The sequence below is a fragment of the Cajanus cajan genome, chromosome 11, assembly GCF_000230855.2.
Source record: "Cajanus cajan strain Asha chromosome 11, NIPB_CcT2T_4, whole genome shotgun sequence".
NCBI lineage: Eukaryota > Viridiplantae > Streptophyta > Magnoliopsida > Fabales > Fabaceae > Cajanus > Cajanus cajan.
The window spans coordinates 10222307-10248623 of NC_138527.1; the positions used below are offsets into that span (position 1 = coordinate 10222307).

Genomic DNA, 26317 nt, shown 5'->3' on the forward strand with positions numbered 1-26317 from the left:
CACAACACCCCTTCGGTTTGGGACTTGGCCGAATACACCCCTCGGCCAAAGGAGTGGCCCAAGGCTCACTTACCACGACAAGTGAAGGTGAATAAACACCCAACTAATCCCTCGACCACAAGCATAGCCGAACACCCACTCGGCTTTGGGCAAGGCCGAACACCCCTTCGGCTCTGGGCTAGGCTGAACACCCCCTCGACTCTGGGCTAGGCCGAACACCCTTTCAGCTACGATCATGACCTAATATCCACCTGACCCCAAAGGAACGAAGTATTCGAAGATTGAATGAGGAAAAGATCTCCAAAATACCCTTCGGCCTTGAGCTCGACCGAATAACCCTTCGGCTTCAAGCTTGGCCGAAGGAACAACCAAGTGCCTCGGTCATGGGCCTAGCCGAAGACCCCTTCGGCCTTGAACCTGGTCGAGGACCCAACAAAGGGACAGTTCACGTTAATAGCAAGGCAGATTAAGGTACTTGATAAGCAATGCTTGTTAGAACTAATCAAGAGAGATTAACGTTAACTAAGAACATTACCCATCTCGCAAGACAGAAGGCCCACCAGGCCCAAACACGTCACTATAAATACCCAGGTGATGGGACATAAAGGAGGTACGTTATTACCCATTATAAAGGCATTTATTACTCTGCACCGAATACTTACTTGATCGTCGGAGTACCTTTGCAGGTACCCTCCCCACCCTTTGGAGATAGTGTTCGGTCGACACTGAAGACAAGAAATCACGAAGGAGGAACAACAAGTGGAGTGTTTCTACACAGGAACAATATCCAAATATCATATTATTTATATAATAAGCGTGACATAAAAAATAAACATATAGGTTATTCCCGAGACCCGAGGAACTCATTTCTATCCAATTCATACATCATAGATGATATTCAAAAGCTTTATAGCCACCACTTTTTTTATATTGTCTGGGGGCATAAAGAAAAAAAAATATTGTTAACAGAGAACATAATGGAAGAAGGCTGGGATTGTTTTGTTTAGTAACCAAAATACCTTTTGACAGGACAAAAGCATTATCTTGAGGCCGAAGAGTTACAAGAAATTCAGTAATCATATTAAAATTAAAAAAAAATTCAATATAAAAAAAAGGTACAAAAAATCAAAAAGAAATAAAGAAAAATAAAACATATACTAAAATCCAAAGGTATTTCCTTTTCACAATCACTACCTACACCTCTTTTTTGTTTTTCTTCTTATCTATGTTCATTTAATTCACTTGCTCACTATAGAACTCATCTAAAGTGAGTTATAAATATTTGAAACATAAATTAAATCTCTCTTAAAAATACATAGGGTCTTGATTCTCAAACTCCATGATAGATAAGTTTATGATAATGTTGTAAAAATAATAGTTTTCTAAAATAAAAGCAAGCTACAACAATGCAAAAAAAAGAAAAAAGAAAAAATATTTAGCAGAAACTTTAATGTGCAGATGAAATAGAAAAATTCAATAGTAATACACAAACACGTGCATAAGGAATTGGGTCTACGAAAGACTGACCCAATTACCTCGGAAACACAAACACAAAATTCAGAAAATCCAAGAAAACATTAAGTTAGTTTACTCACATGCGAGAAATAAAACTGTATCAGAGAGACCATAATAACCCTTCGGCTTTCACGTTGACTAACTAGGTCTTCGGCCTCAACATTGACTGAGCACCAAACCAACCCTTTGGCCCCCACACAAGCTAGATCCGTCAAACCTCCACGACCGAACACCCCTTCCAACCCGAACAACAGCCACAAGCCCAAAGCCTAGGCCCTATTCGGGAACCAAAAGGATCGAGTACACACTTCGCCCTGTAAATAACTCGAAGGGGTAATCGATCGAGATAGAAGCTGAACCATCCCTTGTCATCTAAATTACATTAATTATAGATTCACAACAAAAGTCCACGTCAGCTATAATCAGGAAACAAAACCTATTATAATCAGTCCTGTACCAACTTGGCTTAAGGCCGAGCTCAGCCGAGTTCATTAGACAACTTTGACCGAGATGACCATTTAGCCAAACTAAAATAAACATATAAAAGGCTAAGGTGTGACATCGGAGAGGAGAGATCGATAACACACCTCAGCATACCAACGACATTGAATACGACTTAACCGCCAATAACCCTCAAAAAGTAACCAATCATCAGTTACACGGTTATCCGAGAACGACCACAGGTAATAATATAGACAATGCATGAGATAGGACAACTAACTAACTTGATCGTCGGAGTCCTTTTTGCAGGCACATCCGAGACGCCCAAGTGAGGAGACCGGAGAGAAGGAATTCAACTCATCAATCAACTTCGTACAATCTCGGCCAGACTTAGCAAGGGAGACGACTTGTTCGAACCGGGAAGACGACCTGAGTCGTGTAAGTACATTTGGCGCTAGAAGGAGGGCTTGGTAAAACTTTTCCTCCTTCACCCTTATGGTTTCGACCCGAAGTCAGACCAACAGAGCAACGAGTATACCACAACCACATTCAAGCACGCCGAATATGGAAGACAACCCGGCCTTACGAAGGTTACTTGAACAGATTGAATTGATGCAACAACAACATGCAGCGGAGATGGAAAATCTTCGTAAACAGCATGAAGCCGACTTACAACAGTTACGTGCCGAACAGGCCGCATTCCGAGCCCAGTGGCAACAACATCAACAACCACCTCACACACATCACGCTAGCCATGTTCCTCCCACCGCGGGCGAGCATGAGTCTTCTCCTGATCCGACATACCCTCCAGAACCCACACGAACTCACCGATCTGTACACACTCATATCAGCCGTCCTGAGCACGACCTTCATTCCACTCGACGACACCCTTTTGTTGATGGAATTATGGAAGTTCCGCTTCCCCCTTCTTGGAATCCATTAAACATTGACAGATATGATGGAAGCACTAACCCTGACGAGCACATTGACGCATATGTTACTCAGGTTAACCTTTACACGAATGATGACGCCATCATGTGCCGTGTATTTCCAACCTCGCTCAAGGGTGCCGCTCTTAGTTGGTACACACAATTACCACCCAGATCGGTAGACAGTTTGATACTCTGGTCCGCCTTTTCTCTGCCCAATACGCCACTAGCAGGCCTCATCACATCACCTCTGCAGCGTTATCTAACTTGCGGCAACGAGACGATGAATCTCTCAGGCATTTTATGGAACGTTTTGCCAACGTCTCCATCAAAATCCAAAATCTAAACCCAGAAGTCGCCCTCCATTCCATGCTGATGGCACTCAAACCTGGATCCTTTGTTGACAGCCTGTGCCGACACCAGCCAGCCAGTATGGACGACCTGAGAGCACGCGCCGCCGGATACATACAGATGGAAGAACATGCGGCATTTCGCAACACTATCCGAGATGGTCTTGCCCTCAAGGGAGAATCCACTAACAGGGAGAAGCAAAAGAATCACTTTGACCAAAGATCAAAAAGACCTCGTCAAGCACGAGGCCCCAGGTATGATTTTTACACATCCCTTAATGCTCCTCGAGTCAATATTTTGGAGGAAGCTAACCATGCAGATCTGATCTCCCTACCCCCTCCAGCCTACAACTCGGCCAACGCCGACAAGAGCAAACACTGCCGATATCACAGAAATCATGGGCACACAACGGAGGAATGTTGGAGCCTCAAAGACAAAATCGAAGAGTTGATTCAAGCTGGTCACCTTGGACAATACGTCCAACGAGGTCAAGCTTCTCGCGGAGGTTTCCGAGGACGCGATAGAGGACGAGGTCGGTATTCAAACCGATATCAAGGACGATATCAAGGTCACCATGGTCACCAAGAACATGGCACCTACCAACAAGCACCTACGCGTGAAGAAAATAAACCCAGTGCAAACAGTGCCGATCCACAACACGGAGATAAACCCTCTGCCGAGAATAATTTGCGTGGGATCATCAACACCATTTCGGGGGGCTTCGCGGGAGGAGGAAGTTTTAACTCCGCCAGAAAGCGGCATTTACGCAATGTTCATAACATCAACAATTCCCACAACTTGGATTCCAAGATGAACCCATCAACTCCTCCCATCGTTTTCACTGATGACGACTATGCAGGCATAAGCCTCAACCAAGATGACCCCATGGTCATCTCGGTCGAAGTAGCCAACTGGGAAGTCCAAAAGACTTTAGTTGATCAAGGTAGCTCTGCTGATGTGTTGTACTGGCCAACCTTTCTTAAGCGTGACATTCCTCACAGTATGATCCAACCATACTCTGAGCCCCTCGTGGGCTTTGCAGGTGAGCGAGTCCATACTCGCGGGTTTATTGAATTACTAACCTCCTTTGGTACAACTTCGAATTCGAGAAGGGTGTTGGTGAAATATCTCTTAGTTGATGCCATCACTTCTTACAACATCCTTATCGGAAGATCGACATTGAACCAGTTAGGAGCTGTAGTGTCTACACCTCATTTGACCATGAAATTCCCGGGGACCAATGGACAAATCATAGCTATCAAGGCCAATCAACAGTTAGCAAGGAAATGTTATGCCGAAAGTATAAAGATCACTCCCACCAAACCTCAACTCGGGATGACAAGTTCAACCGCAGTGGCCCATGTTGACAAAGACGAGATGGTCGAGCTAGATCCCCGAATTGACATGTACGATCACCGACCTAGTCCGGTTGATGATTTGTTAGAGTTCCAAATTGGTAAGAGGCCAGGACAATGCACCAAAATCGGAAAGCACATAGAGCCCGAGCTCCGAGGTAAAATCATGTCAATTTTAATTGAAAATGCTGACCTTTTTGCCTGGAGTAGCGCAGATATGCCAGGGATAGATCCCAGTTTTATTTGCCACAAATTAGCCATTTACAGAGAAGCAAAGCCAATATCTTAGAAGAAAAGGAAGATTGGTGGCGAAAGAAGAGAAGCTATTAAAATTGAGACTCAAAAATTGTTGAATGCAGGATTCATCAAAGAGATTACATACACCACTTGGCTAGCCAATGTCGTAATGGTCAAGAAATCTAACGGCAAGTGGCGTATGTGTGTTGACTACACAGATTTGAATAAAGCCTGTCCAAAAGATGCAGACCCTTTACCCAGTATCGACAGATTGGTGGATGGAGCCTCAGGTTATGCAATGCTGAGCTTCCTAGATGCCTATTCAGGCTATAACCAGATCCTCATGTATCCCCCAGATGAAGAATACACTGCCTTTATCACAGAACGAGCCAATTACTGATATCATGTCATGCCATTCGAACTTAAGAATGATGGAGCAACGTATCAGAGATTAATGGACAAGGTCTTCGCTGACCAGATCGGCCGCAATCTTGAGGTTTACGTCGATGACATGGTCATCAAAACGAAGTCAGCCACAGATCACGTCCAAGACCTCAAGGAGATCCTCCAACAAGTCAGAAAGTATAACATGAGATTAAATCCTGAAAAATGTGTTTTTGGAGTTCAAGGTGGGAAATTTTTAGGATTTATGATTACTTGCCGAGGGATAGAAGCAAATCCAGACAAGTGTCAGGCGTTGAGCAACATGAGGAGCCCCCAAAACCATAAAAAAGTACAAAGATTGACGGGCAGGCTCGCCAGTTTATCTTGGTTCATCCCCAAGATGGCAGAAAAGGCCAAGCCTATTTTCAACTTGCTCAAGAAACCCAAGGATTTTTGCTGGGATGCCCGATGTGAACAAGCTTTTTCCGATTTCAAAAGCTTTTTGAGTTCACCTCCCATACTAACCAAACCTCAGGACAGTGCTGATCTCTTGTTTTACCTTGCCGTTGCCGATAATGCAATCAGTGCAGCACTTATGCAAGCCGACGGTAAGAAACAAATTCCCATTTACTTTATCAGTCGTGTTTTGCAGGCAACCGAGAAAAGGTATCAAACTATTGAGAAACTGATCTTAGCCTTGATAACCTCGGCTCGCCGACTCAGGCCGTACTTTCAAAGTCATCAAATCGTGGTCAAGACCGACTATCCCATCAAACAGATACTTCGGAAGCCTGATCTTGCAGGTCGGATGACAGCTTGGTCAATCGAACTATCCGAGTACGGAATCAAGTATGAAAGCCGAGGAGCGTTGAAAGCACAATGTCTTGCCGATTTCATAGCCGAGCTTACGCCTAGCACCCCATTGGAGGATCAATGTTGGATTTTACACGTCGATGACTCGTCTAATACCAGGGGCAGTGGTGCCAGAATTATCCTTGAAGGCCCGGACGATATGATGCTTGAACTTGCAATTAAATTTGACTTCCGAGCTACTAACAACCAGGCAGAGTATGAAGCTCTACTTGCAGGTTTAAGGCTCGCAAAAGATGTTGGTGTTAAGAAGCTCAGATGTTGTAGTGATTCCAAATTGATTACCGAGCAAGTCGGAGGAAGTTACCAAACAAAAGAACCTCAGCTGCAAAGGTACAACCTTATGGTGTCTCATTTGACCTCTTCTTTTGACCATTTTCAAATCAAACATGTTCCAAGAGCACACAATGTTAGAGCTGACCTTTTATCCAAGTTAGCCAGCACCAAACGCCCAGGACAACACAAAACAATTATTCAGGAGACGATTAGTGCACCAAGCTATGATTCTGTAACAGTTTTGGCCAACAATCCTGGTCAGTCTAGTTGGATGTCCAACATTCGGCAATATCTCACAGACGGTACTTTACCGAGTGACAAAGTTGAAGCTTCAAAGGTCAAAGCCAAATCTTGCCATTTCACACTCGAAGCTGGTGAATTGTTCAAAAGGGGATTCTCAGTACCCCTCTTAAAGTGCCTTAACTCGGATCAAGCTGAGTACGTAATGGACGAGATCCACAGAGGCATTTGTGGCATGCATTCTGGAGCTCGATCCATGGCTACAAGGGTGGTCCGAGCTGGCTACTATTGGCCAACTATGAGATCAGATTGTAAAGCGTATGTACAAAAATGTCAAGCTTGTCAGAAATTTGGCAACCTACATCAGTTACCCGCAACAGCACTACGCTCAATGCAATCAGCCTGGCCTTTCGCGTGGTGGGGTATGGACATACTTGGTCCTTTCCCAATTGCCAAAGGCCAATTGAAATTTTTGGTTGTAGGGATTGATTATTTCACGAAGTGGATTGAAGCTGAACCTTTAGCGCGGATTAAAGCAACTAATGTACAGCGTTTCACGTGGAAGAAAATCATTTGCAGGTATGGCCTACCTCAAGCAATCACCACAGACAATGGCAAGCAATTTGTAGATACAAATTTTGATCAATTCTTGAAGCAACTCGGGATCAAGCATAAAGTCACCTCAGTAGAACACCCACAAACAAATGGCCAAGCTGAGGCAGCAAACAAAGTGATTCTCCGTGAACTCAAGAAGAGGCTAGGACCTCCCAAAGGAGAGTGGGTTGAAGAGTTACCTAGTGTTCTGTGGGCATATCATTGCACACCACAGACCACCACTCAAGAAACTCCCTATAGGTTGACCTATGGCTCTGATGCAATGATACCCGTTGAAGTTGGCGAGCCGAGTCACAGAAGGTTAACATTTACCGAGTCCCAAAATGGAGAACAACTGAACTTGGACAGAGATCTACTTGATGAAACAAGAGAACATGCCAGAGTGCAAGAAGAAGCATGTAAACTTCGAGCATCACGGAGGTACAATTCGAAGCTCAAACCGAGATCCTTCCACGAAGGAGATCTCGTTTTGAGAGCTACAGGCGATGCTCGGAAGGATGCCTCGACAGGAAAGTTCGCAGCAAATTGGGAGGGACCCTTTCGCATCTTAGAATGCCTACAAAATGGAGCATATAGACTGGCCGAACTCGGTGGCAAAGTTCTCCCTAGAACTTGGAACGCCACCCACCTGAAATTTTACTTCAGTTAAATACGCATGTAAACCCAGGTATTGTACTCTTTTTCCTACTTCAGTCTTTTTTCCCTATAAAAAAAGAAGGGTTTTGGCTGAAGTGGTTTTAACGAGGCATACCCGAGGTCAGCAAGAGAGATGTAATACACATATAACTCTATATTCAATATTACAAGTTCTCTCTTTTTTATAGTTTGATTTTTTCTCTCTTACATATCGATTTAATTTCTCACCTGTTCAACTTTTATCCTCCCTTCTTGGCCAAACCTGAGCCAAAATATAAAATAATAATAATAATAATAATAATTTGAAGCTTGGCCAAGTTTGCGCCAATGATTATGATACCATCCAGATGCCGATGTTTATAAACTTGTCCAATCCTGGACCGATGTTAATTTCAATTTCAATTTAAAACTTGGCCAAGTATGAGCCAATGCTCATAAACTCGTCCAATCCTGGACCGATGTTAATTTCAATTTCAATTCGAAACTTGGCCAAGTATGAGCCAATGTTTATAATATTGTCCAATCCTAGAGCTGATGTTAATTCTGGTCTGAAGCTTAGCAAAGCTCGAATATTGTTTACAATTATATTGTTTACAATTTAATATATAACTTAGCCGAGTTCGAGCAATAAGTTACATTAGCCAAGTTTGAGCATTCCATTAGCCGAGTTCGAGCAATAAGTTACATTAGCCAAGTTTGAGCATTCCATTAGCCGAGTTCGAGCAATAAGTTACATTAGCCAAGTTTGAGCATTCCATCAACCGAGTTCGAGCAATAAGTTAAATTAGCCGAGTTCGAGCATTAATTCAGCCAAGTCTAAGCAATAATTTAGCCAAGTTTGAGCTGGTCAAATTTGACCACATCTGAATAATGGTTTAGCCAAGTCTAAACGATAATTCAGTTAGATTTGGTTCCCCGCAACACAATACCACAATTTAGATAAAAGTCCTAGCTAAGAGTCATTTGAAAAATACACGCCCTAGTTAAAACCAACTTTATTCTACCAACATCAGGCAAGCATCATTCAAGTATCTAGGCGTCAACCTCAAACATCATATTATCATTCGTCAAAACATTTAAAATATCCATAATGCAATTCAAAATATTATAAAAGTTATACCAAGTCTAGCCTTTAAAGGCCACAGTAACTATAAATCCTAAACATCAAACATCCTACTACTTAGTCAATTAGTCAATACATATAATTACTCATTAACCTCTTCACTGCTCATCTCATCAGCAATGTCGTCCTCGTTGACCAACTCCCCCTTGTAGACATCTTTGCTAATATGAACATCCGACAAGTCGATGTTCGGAGCAATAAGCTTCACTTGCCGCAGGGCCTTAGAATATCCCCTCTTGTGCTCTACAACTACTTAATACTCAGTAGTCTCAATTTCTTTCTTCAGTTTCCTATTCTCATTTTCGATTTCTCCAATTTTCCTCACGTTTGTCGCAATAACCTCTTGACAGGCCTTATTCTTCTTATAAAGTTCCACCATCTCGCCCTTCAAACTTTGAATGTTTCCCTCACCTTCTGTTACTTTCTTCTCCAACATCTTTACATTCTCTGCTTGAGCTTTTTTCTCCTTCTCCAACAGGTTCACCTGCTTCAAAAGATCCTCCACTTTTGCTGCATAAGACTTATTAGACCTCACCGACATTTCAAAGGCCTTGGAACTTTCCTCCAGTTTTTTCTTTAGATCGCCGACTTCACTAACCAACGACCCAACCTGAGCATTTTCAGCTCTCATCTTGGACATCAACGCAGCATTTCTTTCCCACCTCTTCTTCCAATGATCCACCACAACGATGGATCTTTACAGAAATACTTGCACTGAGTCCAAACCCTGAATAGCCCCAACCTTTTCAATTAATGCTTTATCATCAATATAAGCTGGATCCTCCTTGTAGAATGAATTTGTAGTCAACTCGGCATTCCAAAAGGAAGTCACGTCGGGTGACATGCTTACATGATCCAACCTTGATAACGGATTCTCTGTATCATATCTTTGATGCAATGATCTCGGCCGGTTCATGGTCAGCGAACTCACACCGAGTTGAGACAGAGAAGCTTCCAAATTAGACATTAACTGCTCCGAAGACTTCGGAACTTGTATTTGTGTGTTTGGATGCTTCAAAAGAACAAGTTGAAATTAGATCAATTCACACAATCATATAATAGTTTCCAATAACAACGAGAAACATACCTTTTCTTCCTCCAAGTTAATAACAGGAATGGTCGAATCTTTGACCGCATCCTCCTTCGGAGCACTGGAACTTACAATATGAGTAGCACTCTCATGCCCCTCACTAACAACATTGTCAACAATCTTGCGTTCCTCAGTTTTTGACTCGTCACCTCCTATCTTTTGTTTCTTCACCTTCGGCTTAGGAGGAGCTGCATCCGGAATCTCTTCTATGTTGAATTTCCCCTTCAATTCACGCCATTTGCTCCTCCCCATGATACCTACATCAGCCAGCATAATATTATGGGTTAGAATCAGTTCAGGACATATTAACTCGTCATCAACATTATAATTATAACTTACTTTCTAGATCATCTTGAGGATTCTTTGATCCAGCAAGCACTAAAATTGACTTGCTTTCTAAAGGCCGAGGTAGCTTTTGCAATTTTTCTATATCTTCCACCTCGGAGGTTGTCAGTTCCAAACCTTCTGAACCAGAAAATTTAACAGGCTGAGATTGCTAGTAGAAGGGAAATCTCGGCTTTCCATTCAAGAAAAACACACAATCTAAACTCGGATCACTACACGTAGACCGAATTTTGACGAATTCTTGCTTGAAGTTTTTGTATGATTGTGTAAATATTTGGAACAATCCCCCTCCTTTTGAACTCCCACTCAATGAAACCCAACCAAAAGGTGGCTCTCCTAACTTTATTTGATAAAAATGCATAAATTTCGGTACACTCACTTCCATCCCTAATACTGCACACAATATTTGAAATGCACGCAAAAAACCCCAACTATTAGGGTGTAGTTGACTTGGAGCCACGTTAACCTTTTCCAAGAACTCACATTCAAATGGTGTGAACGGCATCAGAACCCCTAAATCCTTAAACACGCACTTATACATATATACACTAGGAGACACATTTGATCCTTGGAAGTACACACGCTCTTCAGATGAACATGGCTCTATTATGATTTGCTCTAACATAGGAGGCACACAAAACTTCAGGTGATGCTGCAACACGCTCACCCCCATCAAATCCCCAAACCTGCTGCAATATTGACCAACATCGCCTCTTACCCATTCGTACCCAGATGTCACAATTATGGGGTGAGAATCTCTCTGATTGTTTCCTCCCCTTCTTCGCCCTTTCGTCTCCTCCTCCTCAATCATTTTACTTTTTCCTTTATCCCCTTTCATTCTACCCTATTCTCTTAATCTAAACCTCCGGGATTCGTATAGAACGTAGCTACAACTTAAATGCAAAGCAGCAGGGCTAAGGGAATACCTGGATATGCAAGCGCTTTACGCACGTTGACGATACTGTCACGCTTCACCTCCTAATACCTCTTTAACAACGCGTACGACTGATAAGTGAATGCTCACAAGCATATGCACAGACCCCTTTTTAATGGCTATTCCTACATCTCTTCAAAACCCAAATGTTTTCATAGTTATTCTTACACCTCTCTAAAACCCAAGAGTTTTCTTTAAACATCACACATCCCTACGCGCCTGTCATTTCGTATGTGACGCCCATTTATTACATCCCATCACTCTTCAACACGTGCGCTGAAACGGCACGACCCCTTGAGTACCAACTGTCATTATCTTATCTGTGACTCCTCACGTCACATCCCTTGCGCAACAATTCTTTGCGTCATAACCCCTCATTTTTTCAATCTCGGTCATCTCTGCATTTAGGCCACTCCGGCCTTATAAACCTCTTTCGCTCCTACCTCGCTCAGAGCTTGGGGGGCTTATGTACCAACCTCGCTTAAGGCCGAGCTCAGCCGAGTTCATTAGACAACTTTGACCGAGATGACCATTTAGCCAAACTAAAATAAACATATAAAAGGCTAAGGTGTGACATCGGAGAGGAGAGATCGATAACACACCTCAGCATACCAACGACATTGAATACGACTTAACCACCAATAACCCTCAAAAAGTAACCAATCATCAGTTACACGGTTATCCGAGAAAGACCACAGGTAATAATATAGACAATGCATGAGATAGGACAACTAACTAACTTGATCGTCGGAGTCCTTTTTGCAGGTACATCCGAGACGCCCGAGTGAGGAGACCAGAGAGAAGGAATTCAACTCATCAATCAACTTCGTACAATCTCGGCCAGACTTAGCAAGGGAGACGACTTGTTCGAACCGGGAAGATGACCTGAGTCGTGTAAGTACAAGCCCATTATCCCAAAAGGCCCATCAAGCCCAAAAACATCATTATAAATACAACATTAATAGGACTAATGAGAGAGATATGATCATTAATTTAATAATGTAGTCTTTATTGCTATACACCAAATACTCACTTGAGCGTCAGACTACCTTTGCAAGTACCCTCCCCCACCCCTATGAAAGGAGAATCTGGGATACCCTCATCACAAGGCCAAGGGATTCATCCACAGGAGGAAAGCGACAAGGAAGTGTTTTTCGCATGAACATTTTGGCAGAAATGTTTGAATATATCAACTACAAATGTTTTCCATCAACCTCCTCTAACAGTGCAAAAATAAAAAGAAGAAAAAAGATAAAAATATTTAGGAGAAACTTTAATGTGCGGATGAAATAGAAAAATTCAATAATGATACACGAACACATGCATAAGGAATTTGGTCTACTAAAGGCTGACCCGACTTTATCTTAATGATACAATACATTTGTCGCGTCTCCTTAAAGTCAGGTGATATCCATCAAATATAATCATCATTTGAAATTTTACATCTTATTGGTACCATCAAATGTTGCATGCTTTAATTACCTCGGAAATACAAACCCAAAAATAGAAAATCTAAGAAAACATAAAGTCAGTTTACTAACATACAAGAAATAGAAGAATTTTTTACTGTATTAATTTTTTTTAAAAAAAATACCAAAATAGCACTCTGTACACTTTAATTCCCCAACTAGCATCATTCACTGTACAATGTCAGAATTCGGTTTCCCGAAAATCGATTTTTGACCTTCATTTTGTCCTCCCGCGCCGGCGTGGGCTACCGGAATTCGATTTCTGGAGAACCGAATTCCAGGCTACCAATTTTTCTTCTTTTTCTTTTTTTTTTCTTTTTCCGTTTTGCACTTTTAGTAAATAATAAATTAAATATTTAATAAAACTCAAATTTTAAATAATAATTAAATAATAAATGATAATTATAATAAAATTTAAATTTTACAAAGTTAATTACTTATAATGTTAATAAATAATAAATTTAATAAGATATATTTATAATAAATTTAAATTTACTAAATAATATTTATAATAAGTTATATTGAAATTAAAATTGGAATTTAATAAATAGTAATTATAATAATTAATATTTATATTTATTTAAAAAAAAAATTTTAAAATTTTAAATATTTTGAAATATATATAACAATTAAATAATAAGTTATATTTATAATAAAATTCAAATTTAAAAAAGTTAATAAGTTATAATGTGAAGAAATAAAAAATGTAATAAGTTATAATTATAATAAATATTAAATTTAATAAATAATATTTATAATAAGTTTTTTAAAATAAAAATGAAATCTAATAAATAATACTTATAATAAGTTTTTTTTAAATAAAAATGAAATTTAATAAATAATACTTATAATAAGTTTTTTTAAAAATAAAAATGAAATCTAATAAATAATACTTATAATAAGTTATATTTATATGTGTGTGTTTAAAAATAATAATAATATGTACAATTAAAATATGTGTATAATTACTAAATTTAATAAATTAGTATGTATTAAAATTAAAAATAGTAATTATATTTGGAATGAAAATTACATTCATTAGACTTAAAACTGATTTCAAGAATAAAGATCATTGGTGGCGGGAACTAAATGCTTGATCAATATTTGAACATGTCTTCCTAGTGTGACCAAGGATGTGACAATAAGAACAATTTTTTGACACGATTACGTTGTTCTCTAATGTCCATCTCTGTTCTAATCCTGCTAGACTTAGGCCGACCCTTGAAAGTTCTTTTGAGTTTCGGATTTGGCCACAAAGTTGGTCCAGTGTAAGTAAGCCAATAATCTTCATGTTAGAGCTCTCCAAACCGTCCTTCGTATACCTTTGCAACTTGTTGTAAGGTATATATGGGAGATATGTAGCTTTGATAATCGTGGTGTGCAAGTAAGCATGAAGCGAGTACATGCGAGCAAAAGATATGAACTTTTTGGAACTTGTCATAATCACACCATATCTCATCTAGCCTAACCGTAAATCTCCCAGCGGGTCGAACTTCTCCTGGATGTTGTGTTTCTTCCACTAGAAATCTAGTGCTTGATCTTTCAAAGGTGATAACTCTATGAGTGTTAGCCTTTGACTGTGGATCTTCAATGATTTTGCTTGCAATTTTCGAGTAGACGTATCCAACATTAATCATTGTTATTTATTAACTTTTTCTTATTTGAATTTTATTATAAATATAATTTATGATTTAATAATTACATATTTTTCAAATTTTTTTCAAATTTAATTTTTTTTTTAAATTTTAAAAAATTATAAATATAACTTATTATAATTATTATTTATTAAATTCCAATTTTATTTTCAAAATAACTTACTATAAATATTATTTATTAAAATTAAAATTTATTATAAATATAACTTATTAAACTTATTATTTATTAACATTATAAGTTATTAAATTTTTTAAATTTAATTTTTATTATAACTATTATTTATTATTTAATTATTATTCATAATTTATTATTTACTAAAAATGCAAAACTGAAAATGGAAAAAAAAATTGGCTGCCTAGAATTCGGTTCCTCAGAAATCGAATTCCGGCAGCCCACGCCGACGGGGATGACAAAATTAAGGTCAGAATTCAGTTTTCGGGGAACTGAATTTTGACCTTATACAATGAGTGATGCTAGTTGGGGAATTAAAGTGTACAGGGTACTATTTTAGTATTCTTTTATAAAAAATTTTAATACAATAAAAAATTTGAAATAGAACACTGAGTAAATCATCACAAAATTAAAACCCACAAATTCATTAACCAAAAAGACTACATTTTATAAAATAAAAAATAAAAAAAAGCCAAGCTTTCTTTTCTCGACCCTTTCCCTCTCTTATGCTTTCTCTTTTCATAACACTTGACAACATCAACATCTATTGGAGGATCAAAATTTTCTGTCTCCAACTCCTGTCTCTAAATCCTGTCCCTCCAATCATAAATTACCACGTCATTGCATTTAATTTTTATTTTTATTTTTAAAAAGTGTAACCACGTCATTAGTTTTAAAAACAGGTTTATGATTTAAAACTAGCTTTGAAATCAAATTGGATTTCAAGTCATAAACTTATTTTAAAACCAAATTTAAACCTATTTTTGAAAACCCAAGCCAATTTTAATTCCTTTGTGAGTGTACCTCTAAGGTTCTATAAGAAAATTTCACATAATTTGATTCTAATAATAGAAAAGAAAATATCTAATTAACTCAACTAGAAATACTTGTGCATATATCATTATCTTTATTTTATTTTTTTAAAATAGCCAATAATTAACAATTGTTTTTGGTGTTATTTTTTTTTATTCAATTTTGATGTAAGGATAAGTAAAATTTAGAAATACATTAATTTTCATATTATTTTGAGGTGGGTTATATCCTTTTGAATTTTGTGTCTAATATCAATGTAGACAACACCTATTTTCCATTGTTTCAAAATATGACCTATTGTTCTCAAGTCCCATGTTTGGGGACTGGTCTCATAATTTTATTTTTTATTTTTTTGACTTCACAATTCTTTTATAACATGTTAACATCTCAAATATCGATAAACTAGATTTAACAGTTGGCACCAAACTTATTGGATTTTGTTCATTTAAACTATGTTATTCAAGACTTAGTTTCATTTATTCTTGTCAATTGTAGGTTATAGCAATATTGCAAATATTCTTTACCTCGCCCTTATGCATTCCGGGAGATTGGATTGTAATATTGAGTTTCCACAATCAATTGAAAAAGGAGGGCTTGGATTCTACAGGTTTAGTGTCTTCAAAATTTATCTACTAACATATTTTTGGAAAAAAATATTTACATATTGTGCTCACTTTGATATTTTAGATCATTCAAGGAAGATGAATGTTCACCCTGATGTTAACTTTGAAGAACTTGCTCATTTTACAGATGATTTCAATGGAGCACAACTGAAGGTTGTATGTGTTGAGGCTGGCATGTTGGCTCTGTGCCAAGAGGTAACTAATGTTTCTTTTCTTCCCTTATACAACATCTTAAATAACTTAAAATTAATTTTTTTTAAGAAAATGAGAACCACAATTAGTATAGGGGGCATTAATGGGTTGATCTTTTCTCTTTGAAGCCTTTTGTTTTTCAACGTTTTTTTCCTTTTCTTTTAAGAAACAATTAGATTTGTGATTTCAATATATTTAAGCTAATGGAGTAGTAGACAAAAAACATTGGCAGTTGTTTGAAATATATTGAAAATAATAAGTCTTAGTGGGATGTGAGAGCCATCGAGACTTCTGGTTTCAATAACTTTCAGCTTATAATAAAGTGTGTTAGACAAAATGATAATTTCAAATAATTTGAAACGTGTTGAAAATAAATTTTAGGGAAATGTGGGAGCCACATAGATTAGTAAATTTCAATGAATTTTAGTTAGGAATGAATAAAGTGTTAGACAAAATATTTGATATTTCTTGAATTTTATTTAAAATAATAAATCTTAGTGAGATGATGAAGTCACTGAGATTTGTAATTTTCAATGAATTTTAGTCAGCAATGAATAGTGTTTGACAAAATATTTGATATTGCTTGAATTTTATTGAAAATAATAAATCTTAGTGAGTTGTAGGAGTCACCAAGATTTGTAATTTTCAGAAAATTTGAGCTAATAATAGTGTTAGACAAAAAGTGTTAAGATTGCATAAAATTTATTGAAAATAATAAATCTTAGTGAGATGCGGGAGATTACCGAGATTTGAAATTTTCAATGAATTTCAACTATAAATAGCAATAGACAACATATTTGATATTGTTTAAATTTTATTGAAAATAATAAATCTTAGTGAGATACGGGAGTCACCAAGATTTGTGATTTTCAATAAATTTCAGGTAATAGTCTTAGGCACAAAATTTGTTTGAAATTTATTGAAAATAATAAATCTTAGTGAGATGCGGGAGATCACCGAGATTTGTAATTTTCAACGAATTTCATCTATAAATAGTGATAGACAAAATATTTGATATTCTTTGAATTTTATTGAAAATAACAAATCTTAGTGAGATGCGGGAATCACCGAGATTTGTAATTTTCAACAAATTTCAGGCAATAAAGAGTGTTAGGCACAAAACTTGTTAATTTGAAATTTGTTGAAAATAATAAATCTTAGTGAGATGCGGGAGATCACTGAGAGTTGTGATTTTAAACAAATTTCAGGTAAAAGTATTAGGCAAAAAAATTGTTTGAAATTTTTTGAACATAATAAATTTCAGTGAGATGCGGGAATCACCTAGATTTGTGATTTTCAACAAATTTCAGGTAATAATGTTAGGCACAAGTTTTTTTTTGAAATTTAGTGAACATAATAAATCTTATTGAGTTGTGGGAGTCATTGAAATTTTTTATTTTTAATAAATTTTATCTATTAATTGTGATAGAGAACAAATATTGGATATTGCTTCAAATTTATTGGAAGAAATAAATCTTAGTGAGATGCGGGAGATCACCGAGATTTATAAATTTCAATGAATTTAAGCTATTAATAGCGATAGACAAAATATTTGATATTACTTGAGTTTTATTTAAAATAATAAATCATAGTGAGATTCTGAAGTCATTGAGATTTGTAATTTTTAATGAATTTTAGTCAATAATGAATAGTTTTAGACAAAATATTTGATATTGCTTGAATTATATTGAAAATAATAAATCTTAGTGAGTTGTAGGAGTCACCAAGATTTGTAATTTTCAGAAAATTTGAGCCAATAATAGTGTTAGACAAAAAGTATTAGAGATTGTATAAAATTTGTTGAAAATAATAAATCTTAGTTAGATGCGGGAGATCATCGAGATTTGTAACTTTCAATGAATTTCAGCCATAAATAGCGATAGATAAAGTATTTGATATTGTTTGAATTTTATTGAAAATAACAAATCTCAGTGAGATGATGGAAACACCGAGATTTGTAATTTTCAACAAATTTCAGGCAATAAAGAGTGTTATGCACAAAAATTGTTTGAAATATGTTGAACATAATAAATCTTAGTGACTTGTGATAGTCACATAGATTTTTTTATTTTCAATAAATTTCATTTGTTAATTGTGTTAGAGAAAAATTATTGGATATTGCTTGAAATTTATTGGAAATAATAAATCTTAGTGAGATGCGGGAGATCACCAAGATTTGTAATTTTCAATGAATTTTAGCTATTAATAGCGAAAGAAAAAATATTTGATATTGCTTGAATTTTATTGAAAATAATAAATCTAAGTGAGATACGGGAGTCACCAAGATTTGCGATTTTCAATAAATTTCATGTAACAGTCTTGGGCACAAAATTTCTTTGAAATTTATTGAAAATAATAAATCTTAGTGAGATGCGGGAGATCACCGAGATTTGTAATTTTCAATGAATTTCAACTATAAATAGCGATAGACAACATATTTGATTTTGTTTGAATTTTATTGAAAATAATGAATCTTAGTGAGATGCGGGAGTCACCAAGATTTGTGATTTTCAATAAATTTCAGGTAATAGTCTTAAGCACAAAAACTGTTTGAAATTTATTGAAAATAACAAATCTTAGTGAGATGCGGGAGATCACCGAGAGTTGTGATTTTAAACAAATTTCAGGTAATAGTGTTAGGCACAATTTTTTTTTGAAATTTAGTGAACATAATAAATCTTAGTGAGTTGTGGGAGTCATTGAAATTTTTTTATTTTTAATAAATTTCATCTATTAATTGTGTTAGAGAACAAATATTGGATATTGCTTCAAATTTATTGGAAGAAATAAATCTTAGTGAGAAGCGGGAGATCACCGAGATTTATAAATTTCAATGAATTTTAGCTATTAATAGCGATAGAAAAAATATTTGATATTGCTTGAATTTTATTTAAAATAATAAATCATAGTGAGATACTGAAGTCATTGAGATTTGTAATTTTTAATGAATTTTAGTCAAGAATGAATAGTGTTAGACAAAATATTTGATATTGCTTGAATTTTATTGAAAATAATAAATCTTAGTGAGTTGTAGGAGTCACCAAGATTTGTAATTTTATGAAAATTTAAGCCAATAATAGTGTTAGACAAAAAGTAATAGAGATTGCATAAAATTTATTGAAAATAATAAATCTTAGTGAGATGCGGGAGATTACCGAGATTTATAATTTTCAATGAATTTTAGCTATTAATAGCGAAAGACAAAATATTTGATATTGCTTGAATTTTATTGAACATAATAATTCTCAGTGAGATGCAGGAGTCACCAAGATTTGTGATTTTCAATAAATTTCAGGTAACAGTCTTAGGCACAAAATTTCTTTGAAATTTATTGAAAATAATAAATCTTAATGAGATGCGGGAGATCACCGAGATTTGTAATTTTCAATGAATTTCAACTATAAATAGCCATAGATAACATATTTGATATTGTTTGAATTTTATTGAAAATAATAAATCTTAGTGAGATGCGGGAGTCACCAAAATTTGTGATTTTCAGTAAATTTAATTTAAGGTAATAGTCTTTGGCACAAAATTTGTTTGAAATTTATTGAAAATAATAAATCTTAGTGAGATGCAGGAGATCACCAAGATTTATAATTTTCAACGAATTTCAGCTATAAATACCGATAGACAAAATATTTGATATTATTTGAATTTTATTGAAAATAACAAATCTTAGTGAGATGTCTGAATCACCGATATTTGTAATTGTCAACAAATTTCAGGCAATAAAGAGTGTTAGGCACAAAATTTCTTTGAAATTTATTGAAAATAATAAATCTTAGTGAGATGCGGGAGATCACCGAGATTTGTAATTTTCAATGAATTTCAACTATAAATAGCGATAGACAACATATTTGATATTTTTTGAAATTTATTGAAAATAGTAAATCTTAGTGAGTTGTAGGAGTCAGCAAGATTTGTAATTTTTAGAAAATTTGAGCCAGTAATAGTGTTAGAAAAAAAGTATTAGAGATTGCATAAAATTTGTTGAAAATAATAAATCTTAGTGAGATGCGGGAGATCACCGAGATTTGTAATTTTCGATGATTTTCAGCCATAAATAGCGATAGACAAAGTATTTGATATTGTTTGAATTTTATTGAAAATAACAATTCTCAGTGAAATGATGGAAACACCGAGATTTGTAATTTTCGACAAATTTCAGGCAATAAAAAGTGTTAGGAACAAAAATTGTTTGAAATATATTGAACATAATAAATCTTAGTGACTTGTGATAGTGACATAGATTTTTTATTTTCAATAAATTTCATCTGTTAATTGTGATATAGAAAAAATATTGGATATTGCTTGAAATTTATTGGAAATAATAAATCTCAGTGAGATGCGGGAGTCACCAAGATTTGTGATTTTAAATAAATTTCAGGTAACAGGCTTAGGCACAAAACTTGTTTGAAATTTGTTGAAGATAATAAATCTTAGAGAGTTGTGATTTTCAACAAATTTCAGGTGATAGTGTTAGCCACAAAATTTGTTTTAAAATTTATTGAACATAATAAATTTCGGTGAAATGCGGGAATCACCTAGATTTATGATTTTCAACAAATTTCAGGTAATAGTGAGTTGTGGAAGTCATTGAAATTTTTTATTTTTATTAAATTTCATCTTTTAATAGTGTCAGAGAACAAATATTGGATATTGCTTCAAATTTATTGAAAGAAATAAATCTTAGTGAGATGCGGGAGATCACCGAGATTTATAAATTTCAAAGAATTTCAGCTATTAATAGCGATAGACAAAATATTTGATATTGCTTAAATTTTATTTAAAATAATAAATCATAGTGAGATGCTGAACTCATTGAGATTTGTAATTTTCAATGAATTTTAGTGAAGAATGAATAGTGTTAGATAAAATATTTGATATTGCTTGAATTTTATTGAAAGTCATAAATCTTAGTGAGTTGTAGGGGTCACCAAGATTTGTAATTTTCAGAAAATTTGAGCCAATAATAGTGTTAGACAAAAAGTATTAGAGATTGCATAAAATTTGTTGAAAATAATAAATCTTAGTGAGATGCGGGAGATCACCGAGATTTGTAACTTTCAATGAATTTCAGCCATAAATAACGATAGGCAAAGTATTTGATATTGTTTGAATTTTATTGAAAATAACAAATCTCAGTGAGATGATGGAAACACCGAGATTTGTAATTTTCAACAAATTTCAGGCAATAAAGAGTGTTACGTACAAAAATTGTTTGAAATATATTCAACATAATAGATCTTAGTGACTTGTGATAGTCACATAGATTTTTTATTTTCAATAAATTTCATCTGTTAATTGTGTTAGAGAAAAAATATTGGATATTGCTTGAAATTTATTGGAAATAATAAATCTTAGTAAGATGCAGGAGATCACCCAGATTTGTAATTCTCAATGAACTTTAGCTATTAATAGCGACAAGCAAAATATTTGATATTGCTTGAATTTTATTGAAAATAATGAATCTCAGTGAGATGCGGGAGTCACCAAGATTTGCGATTTTCAATAAATTTTAGGTAACAGTCTTAGGCACAAAATTTCTTCGAAATTTATTGAAAATAATAAATCTTAGAGAGATGTAGGAGATCATCGAGATTTGTAATTTTCAATGAATTTCAACTATAAATAGCGATAGACAACATGTTTGATATTGTTTGAATTTTATTAAAAATAATAAATCTTAGTGAGATGCGGAAGTAACCAAGATTTGTGATTTTTAATACATTTCAGGTAATAGTTTTAGGCACAAAATTTGTTTGAAATTTATTGTAAATAATAAATCTTAGTGAGATGCGGGAGATCACCGAGATTTGTAATTTTCAACGAATTTCAGTTATAAATAGCGTTAGACAAAATATTTGATATTGCTTGAATTTTATTGAAAATAACAAATCTTAGTGAGATGCAGGAATCACCGAGATTTGTAATTGTCAACAACTTTCAGGCAATAAAGAGTGTTAGGCAAAAAAATTGCTTTAAATTTATTGAACATAATAAGTCTTAGTGACTTGTGATAGTCCTAGAGATTTTTTATTTTCAATAATTTTCATCTGTTAATTGTGTTAGAGAAAAAATATTGGATATTGCTTGAACTTTATTGAAAATAATAAATCTTAGTGAGATGCGGGAGATCACCGAGATTTGGAATTTTCAATGAATTTCACCTATTAATAGTGGTGCAGGTATCATATTGGAAGGGCCGAACCAAGTCACCGTGGAGCAATCCCTCAAGTTTAGCTTCATGGTGACCAACAACCAGGCGGAGTATGAGGCGCTCCTTGCAGGACTGCGGCTAGCCCACGACCTCGGAGCTCAAAAAGTGAGTTGCAACAGTGACTCGAAGCTCATGGTGGAGCAACTCAGTGGGACGTACCAGGCAAAGGACACTCTTATTCAGCGATACTTCCACGTCGCATCCCACCAGATCTCTTCCTTTGACGAGTTCACCATACAGCATGTGCCTCGAGAACAGAACACCCGAGCTGACCTCCTATCAAAGCTCGACAGCACCAAAAGGCCTGGACAGCACCGAACCATCATCCAGGAGACCTTGCACTCACCCAGTTTGGACAACAAAATCGTCAATGTTAGCGACAACGGAGACCTAGGGTGGATGACAGGCATCTGGAGTTACTTGAAAGAAGGGACCTTGCTCGAAGACAAGGACGAAGCTCGGAAAATGAGGATGAGATCGGCAAAATTCACCATTGTTGGAGATGAGTTATTCAAACGTGGCGTCTCTACCCCACTACTCAAGTGCTTAACGGCGCCCCAGGCAGCCTACGTCGTCAAGGAAATTCACCGGGGCATATGTGGCATGCACTCCGGAGCACGCTCAATGGCGTCCAGAGTACTCCGAGCTGGGTACTACTGGCCCACTCTGAAGTCGGATTGCCAAGACTACATACAAAAGTGCAAAGAGTGCCAGCATTTCGGCAACACACAACGGCAACCGCCCGAAGCTCTCCACCATATGATGTCGGCGTGGCCTTTCTCCCAGTGGGGGATGGACATCCTCGGGCCATTCCCCTCTGTGAAAGGTCAACTGAAGTTCCTCCTGGTGGCGATCGATTACTTTACCAAGTGGATTGAGGCATGTCCACTCGCCAAAATCACCACTGAGAACGTGCAAAAATTCACCTGGAGGAATATCATTTGCAGGTTCAGAATCCCTCACACTCTCGTTACTGACAAAGGCCGACAGTTCATCGCACAGGGATTCGAGGATTTCCTCCGCGAACTCGGTATCAAACATCTTCCAACCTCGGTGGAACACCCCCAAACCAATGGCCAAGCCGAAGCAGCCAACAAGGTCATCCTCCGGGAACTCAAGAAGCGGCTGGGGAACGCCAAAGGACAGTGGCCCGACGAACTTCCCAGCATCCTCTGGGCATATCATTGCACTCCCCAGTCAACCATGCAAGAAATGCCTTACAGGCTAACTTACGGAACTGACGCAATGATCCCAGTGGAAGTCGGAGAGACATCCCACCGACATCAAATTTTCAATAGCGAGCAGAACGCTCAAGAGTTGGCAGCCGACCTCGACTTGGTTGCCGAGCTTAGAGATGAAGCTCAAATCCACGAAGAAGCATGCAAGCTCCGAGCCTCCCGAAGATACAACACCCGAGTAAGACCTCGCTCTTTCCGAGTTGGTGACTTGGTGTGGCGATTGCTAGGCGAAGCACAGAAGGACACGTCAGATGGAAAGCTTGCACCCACTTGGGGTGGCCCCTTCCGAGTTACAGAAGACTTGGAAAATGGAGCGTATAGACTGGAAGAACTCAGCGGGAAACTTATATCGCGAACTTGGAATGCTATGCATCTCAATTTTTATTTCAGTTAAACTTTGTACGAATAAGTTGTGCACTCTTTTCCCGCCTAAGTCTTTTGTCCCAAAAAACAGAAAAATGGGTTTTGGCTGAGAGGGTTTTTAACGAGGCACATATTTTCATCAATAAAGTAACTCATTCTCTTCTATTCACATTCTTTTATCTTCATCATTTTACCACAAAATGCTCTATTCTTAACGCACTTATCCAAGGTCGAATTTGAACCTTGGTAAAATACATTCTGTTATAAATTCGAGGTCGAGTACGAACCTTAAAACGCTAAAATCCGAGGTCGAATTCGAACCTTGATGAAACACATTCTACGCTAAAATTTTAAGTCGAGTACGAACCTTAACACGTCTATCTGAGGTCGAATCTGAACCTCGGTATGATTAAGGTCGAGTTCGAACCTTCACAAAAAATTACTCAATGAAAATTGAGGTCGAGTCCGAACCTCAGTATCATTAAGGTCGAGTTCGAACCTTCACAAAAAATTACTCAATGAAAATCTGAGGTCGAGTTTGAACCTCAGTATGATTGAGGTCGAGTTCGAACCTTCACGAAAAATTCCTTAACGAGTATCTGAGGTCGATTTCGGACCTCGGCATGATCGACTCAAAGAAAAATATCACCAAGCATAAAAGCACACAACAGACATTGAACACATGTCTCAAAATGCGAAAACAAGAAACGATCAAACCTGAACACCAAAAGCAGAAACAAGCGCAATGGAAAATAGGCAAAAAATACACATATATACAACAACGTTTCTAAAGTTCCACACATGAATTCAACAAGAAAAGTAAAGCAGGAAAAAATTAAACTAGGCTATTACAAATATTTAGCCTACACAAAGGCATTCTCGCTAGAGCTATCCTCAACATCATCCTCCTTGACCAGCTTCCCGAAGCGGATGACTTTCCCCATGTGCATGGCAGAAAGGTCAGATCCTGGCGCGAGGAGCCTGGCCTGGCGGGCAGCCTTGAGGAAACCCTTCTTATGCTCAATCAGAACCGAGCGCTCGGTCTCCTCAAGCTTCTTCTCCAGCGCCGTCTTCTCCGCCTCCAGCTTCGCGAGATCCGTTCTCAGGGCGGCAATCTACTCTTCCCTGCCACCGAGAATGACCTCATCACAGAGACGCAACTCAGTCGCCACAATAAGCTCTCCCCTCAGAAAAGACATTTCGTCCTCTAAAGAGCGAACCCGGCCCCGGGAAGACGTCGCCTCATCTTCCAAGCTCCGCACCCGACCTCGGGACGACGCGACGAGCCCCTGCAGCTCGCCCACCTAGGAAGCATAATTTTCGTTGGAGCGCAGGGCAATCTCAAACAATTTCTGGACCTTGGCGAGATCTGCCTTCGATGCTTGAAGCTCGGCGCCCTGCATCTTCGCCTCACCAAGGGCGGCACTCAGCACCTTGTTCTCCTCCTTCAGGACCTTGTTCTCGTCCTTCATAGGTTGAACTCGGTTCCTCAGCCTAACCAAATCCTCCTGCTGTGTGGACCACTTATGCTTCCAGTGGTCCACAATCGCCATAGTTCTCTGCAGAAAGACCTGGGCGGCGTCGAAGCTTTCCACGGGCCCAACCCCCTCGATCAGTCCCTGGTCATCCGAGGTCAGCGAACCCTGGGGGAAGAACTTCTCGGTAGTCACCCCAGCGCTCCACAGTGAGTTCAGGTCGGTCGATGCACTCACATGGTCTAGTCGCACCTGGGTGAGGCCCTTCCCAAAGCGGTGAGCTATGTACTGGCTCCGAGAAGCCCCCTGCGACGAACCTGACGGCGCCCCCGAGGTGGCAGGCGTGGCTTTAGGGTCCTCGACACTCGGCCCCTTACCGCGAGCCTCAACAGAAACGGAGGCGGGCGTCTCCTGCTCAGCAACGGGGGGGTCCAGGTCTGGCACCTTTGACCTCGGAGGCACCGGGGTCTCGACAGTACCCCCTTCCTGCAAAAACCGACCTCATGTAAAGAAATAAGAGACTAATATACAAGATAGAGGGAAGAGCAAAAAGCGAGGTACTCACCTTGGCAGCCTGGGCGACCTACTCAGCAACCATAATCTCCACCTCGGCAACTATCCCTGCCTGCAAAGAGGGACAGTACCTTAACAAACCGAGCCAAATCAACATAGAAGATAAATTAAAGCACAAAACACCTACCTCGGCAGAGGGAACAACTTGCTCAACAGTCCCTGCAACAGCCACTTGGGGAA

General features: G+C 37.6%; 1 protein-coding gene across 1 annotated transcript; it reads left to right on the plus strand.

Annotated features, from left to right (window-relative positions):
- The first annotated feature begins 12054 nt into the window (after window positions 1-12054).
- Window positions 12055-25300, plus strand: LOC145953358 (uncharacterized). The gene is made up of 6 exons (XM_083067299.1): window positions 12055-12106; window positions 15946-16005; window positions 16138-16245; window positions 22457-23541; window positions 23686-24041; window positions 25045-25300. The coding sequence occupies exons 1-6, from the start codon at window positions 12055-12057 to the stop codon at window positions 25298-25300; spliced, it is 1917 nt and encodes a 638-aa protein (XP_082923425.1).
- Window positions 25301-26317: the final 1017 nt, after the last annotated feature.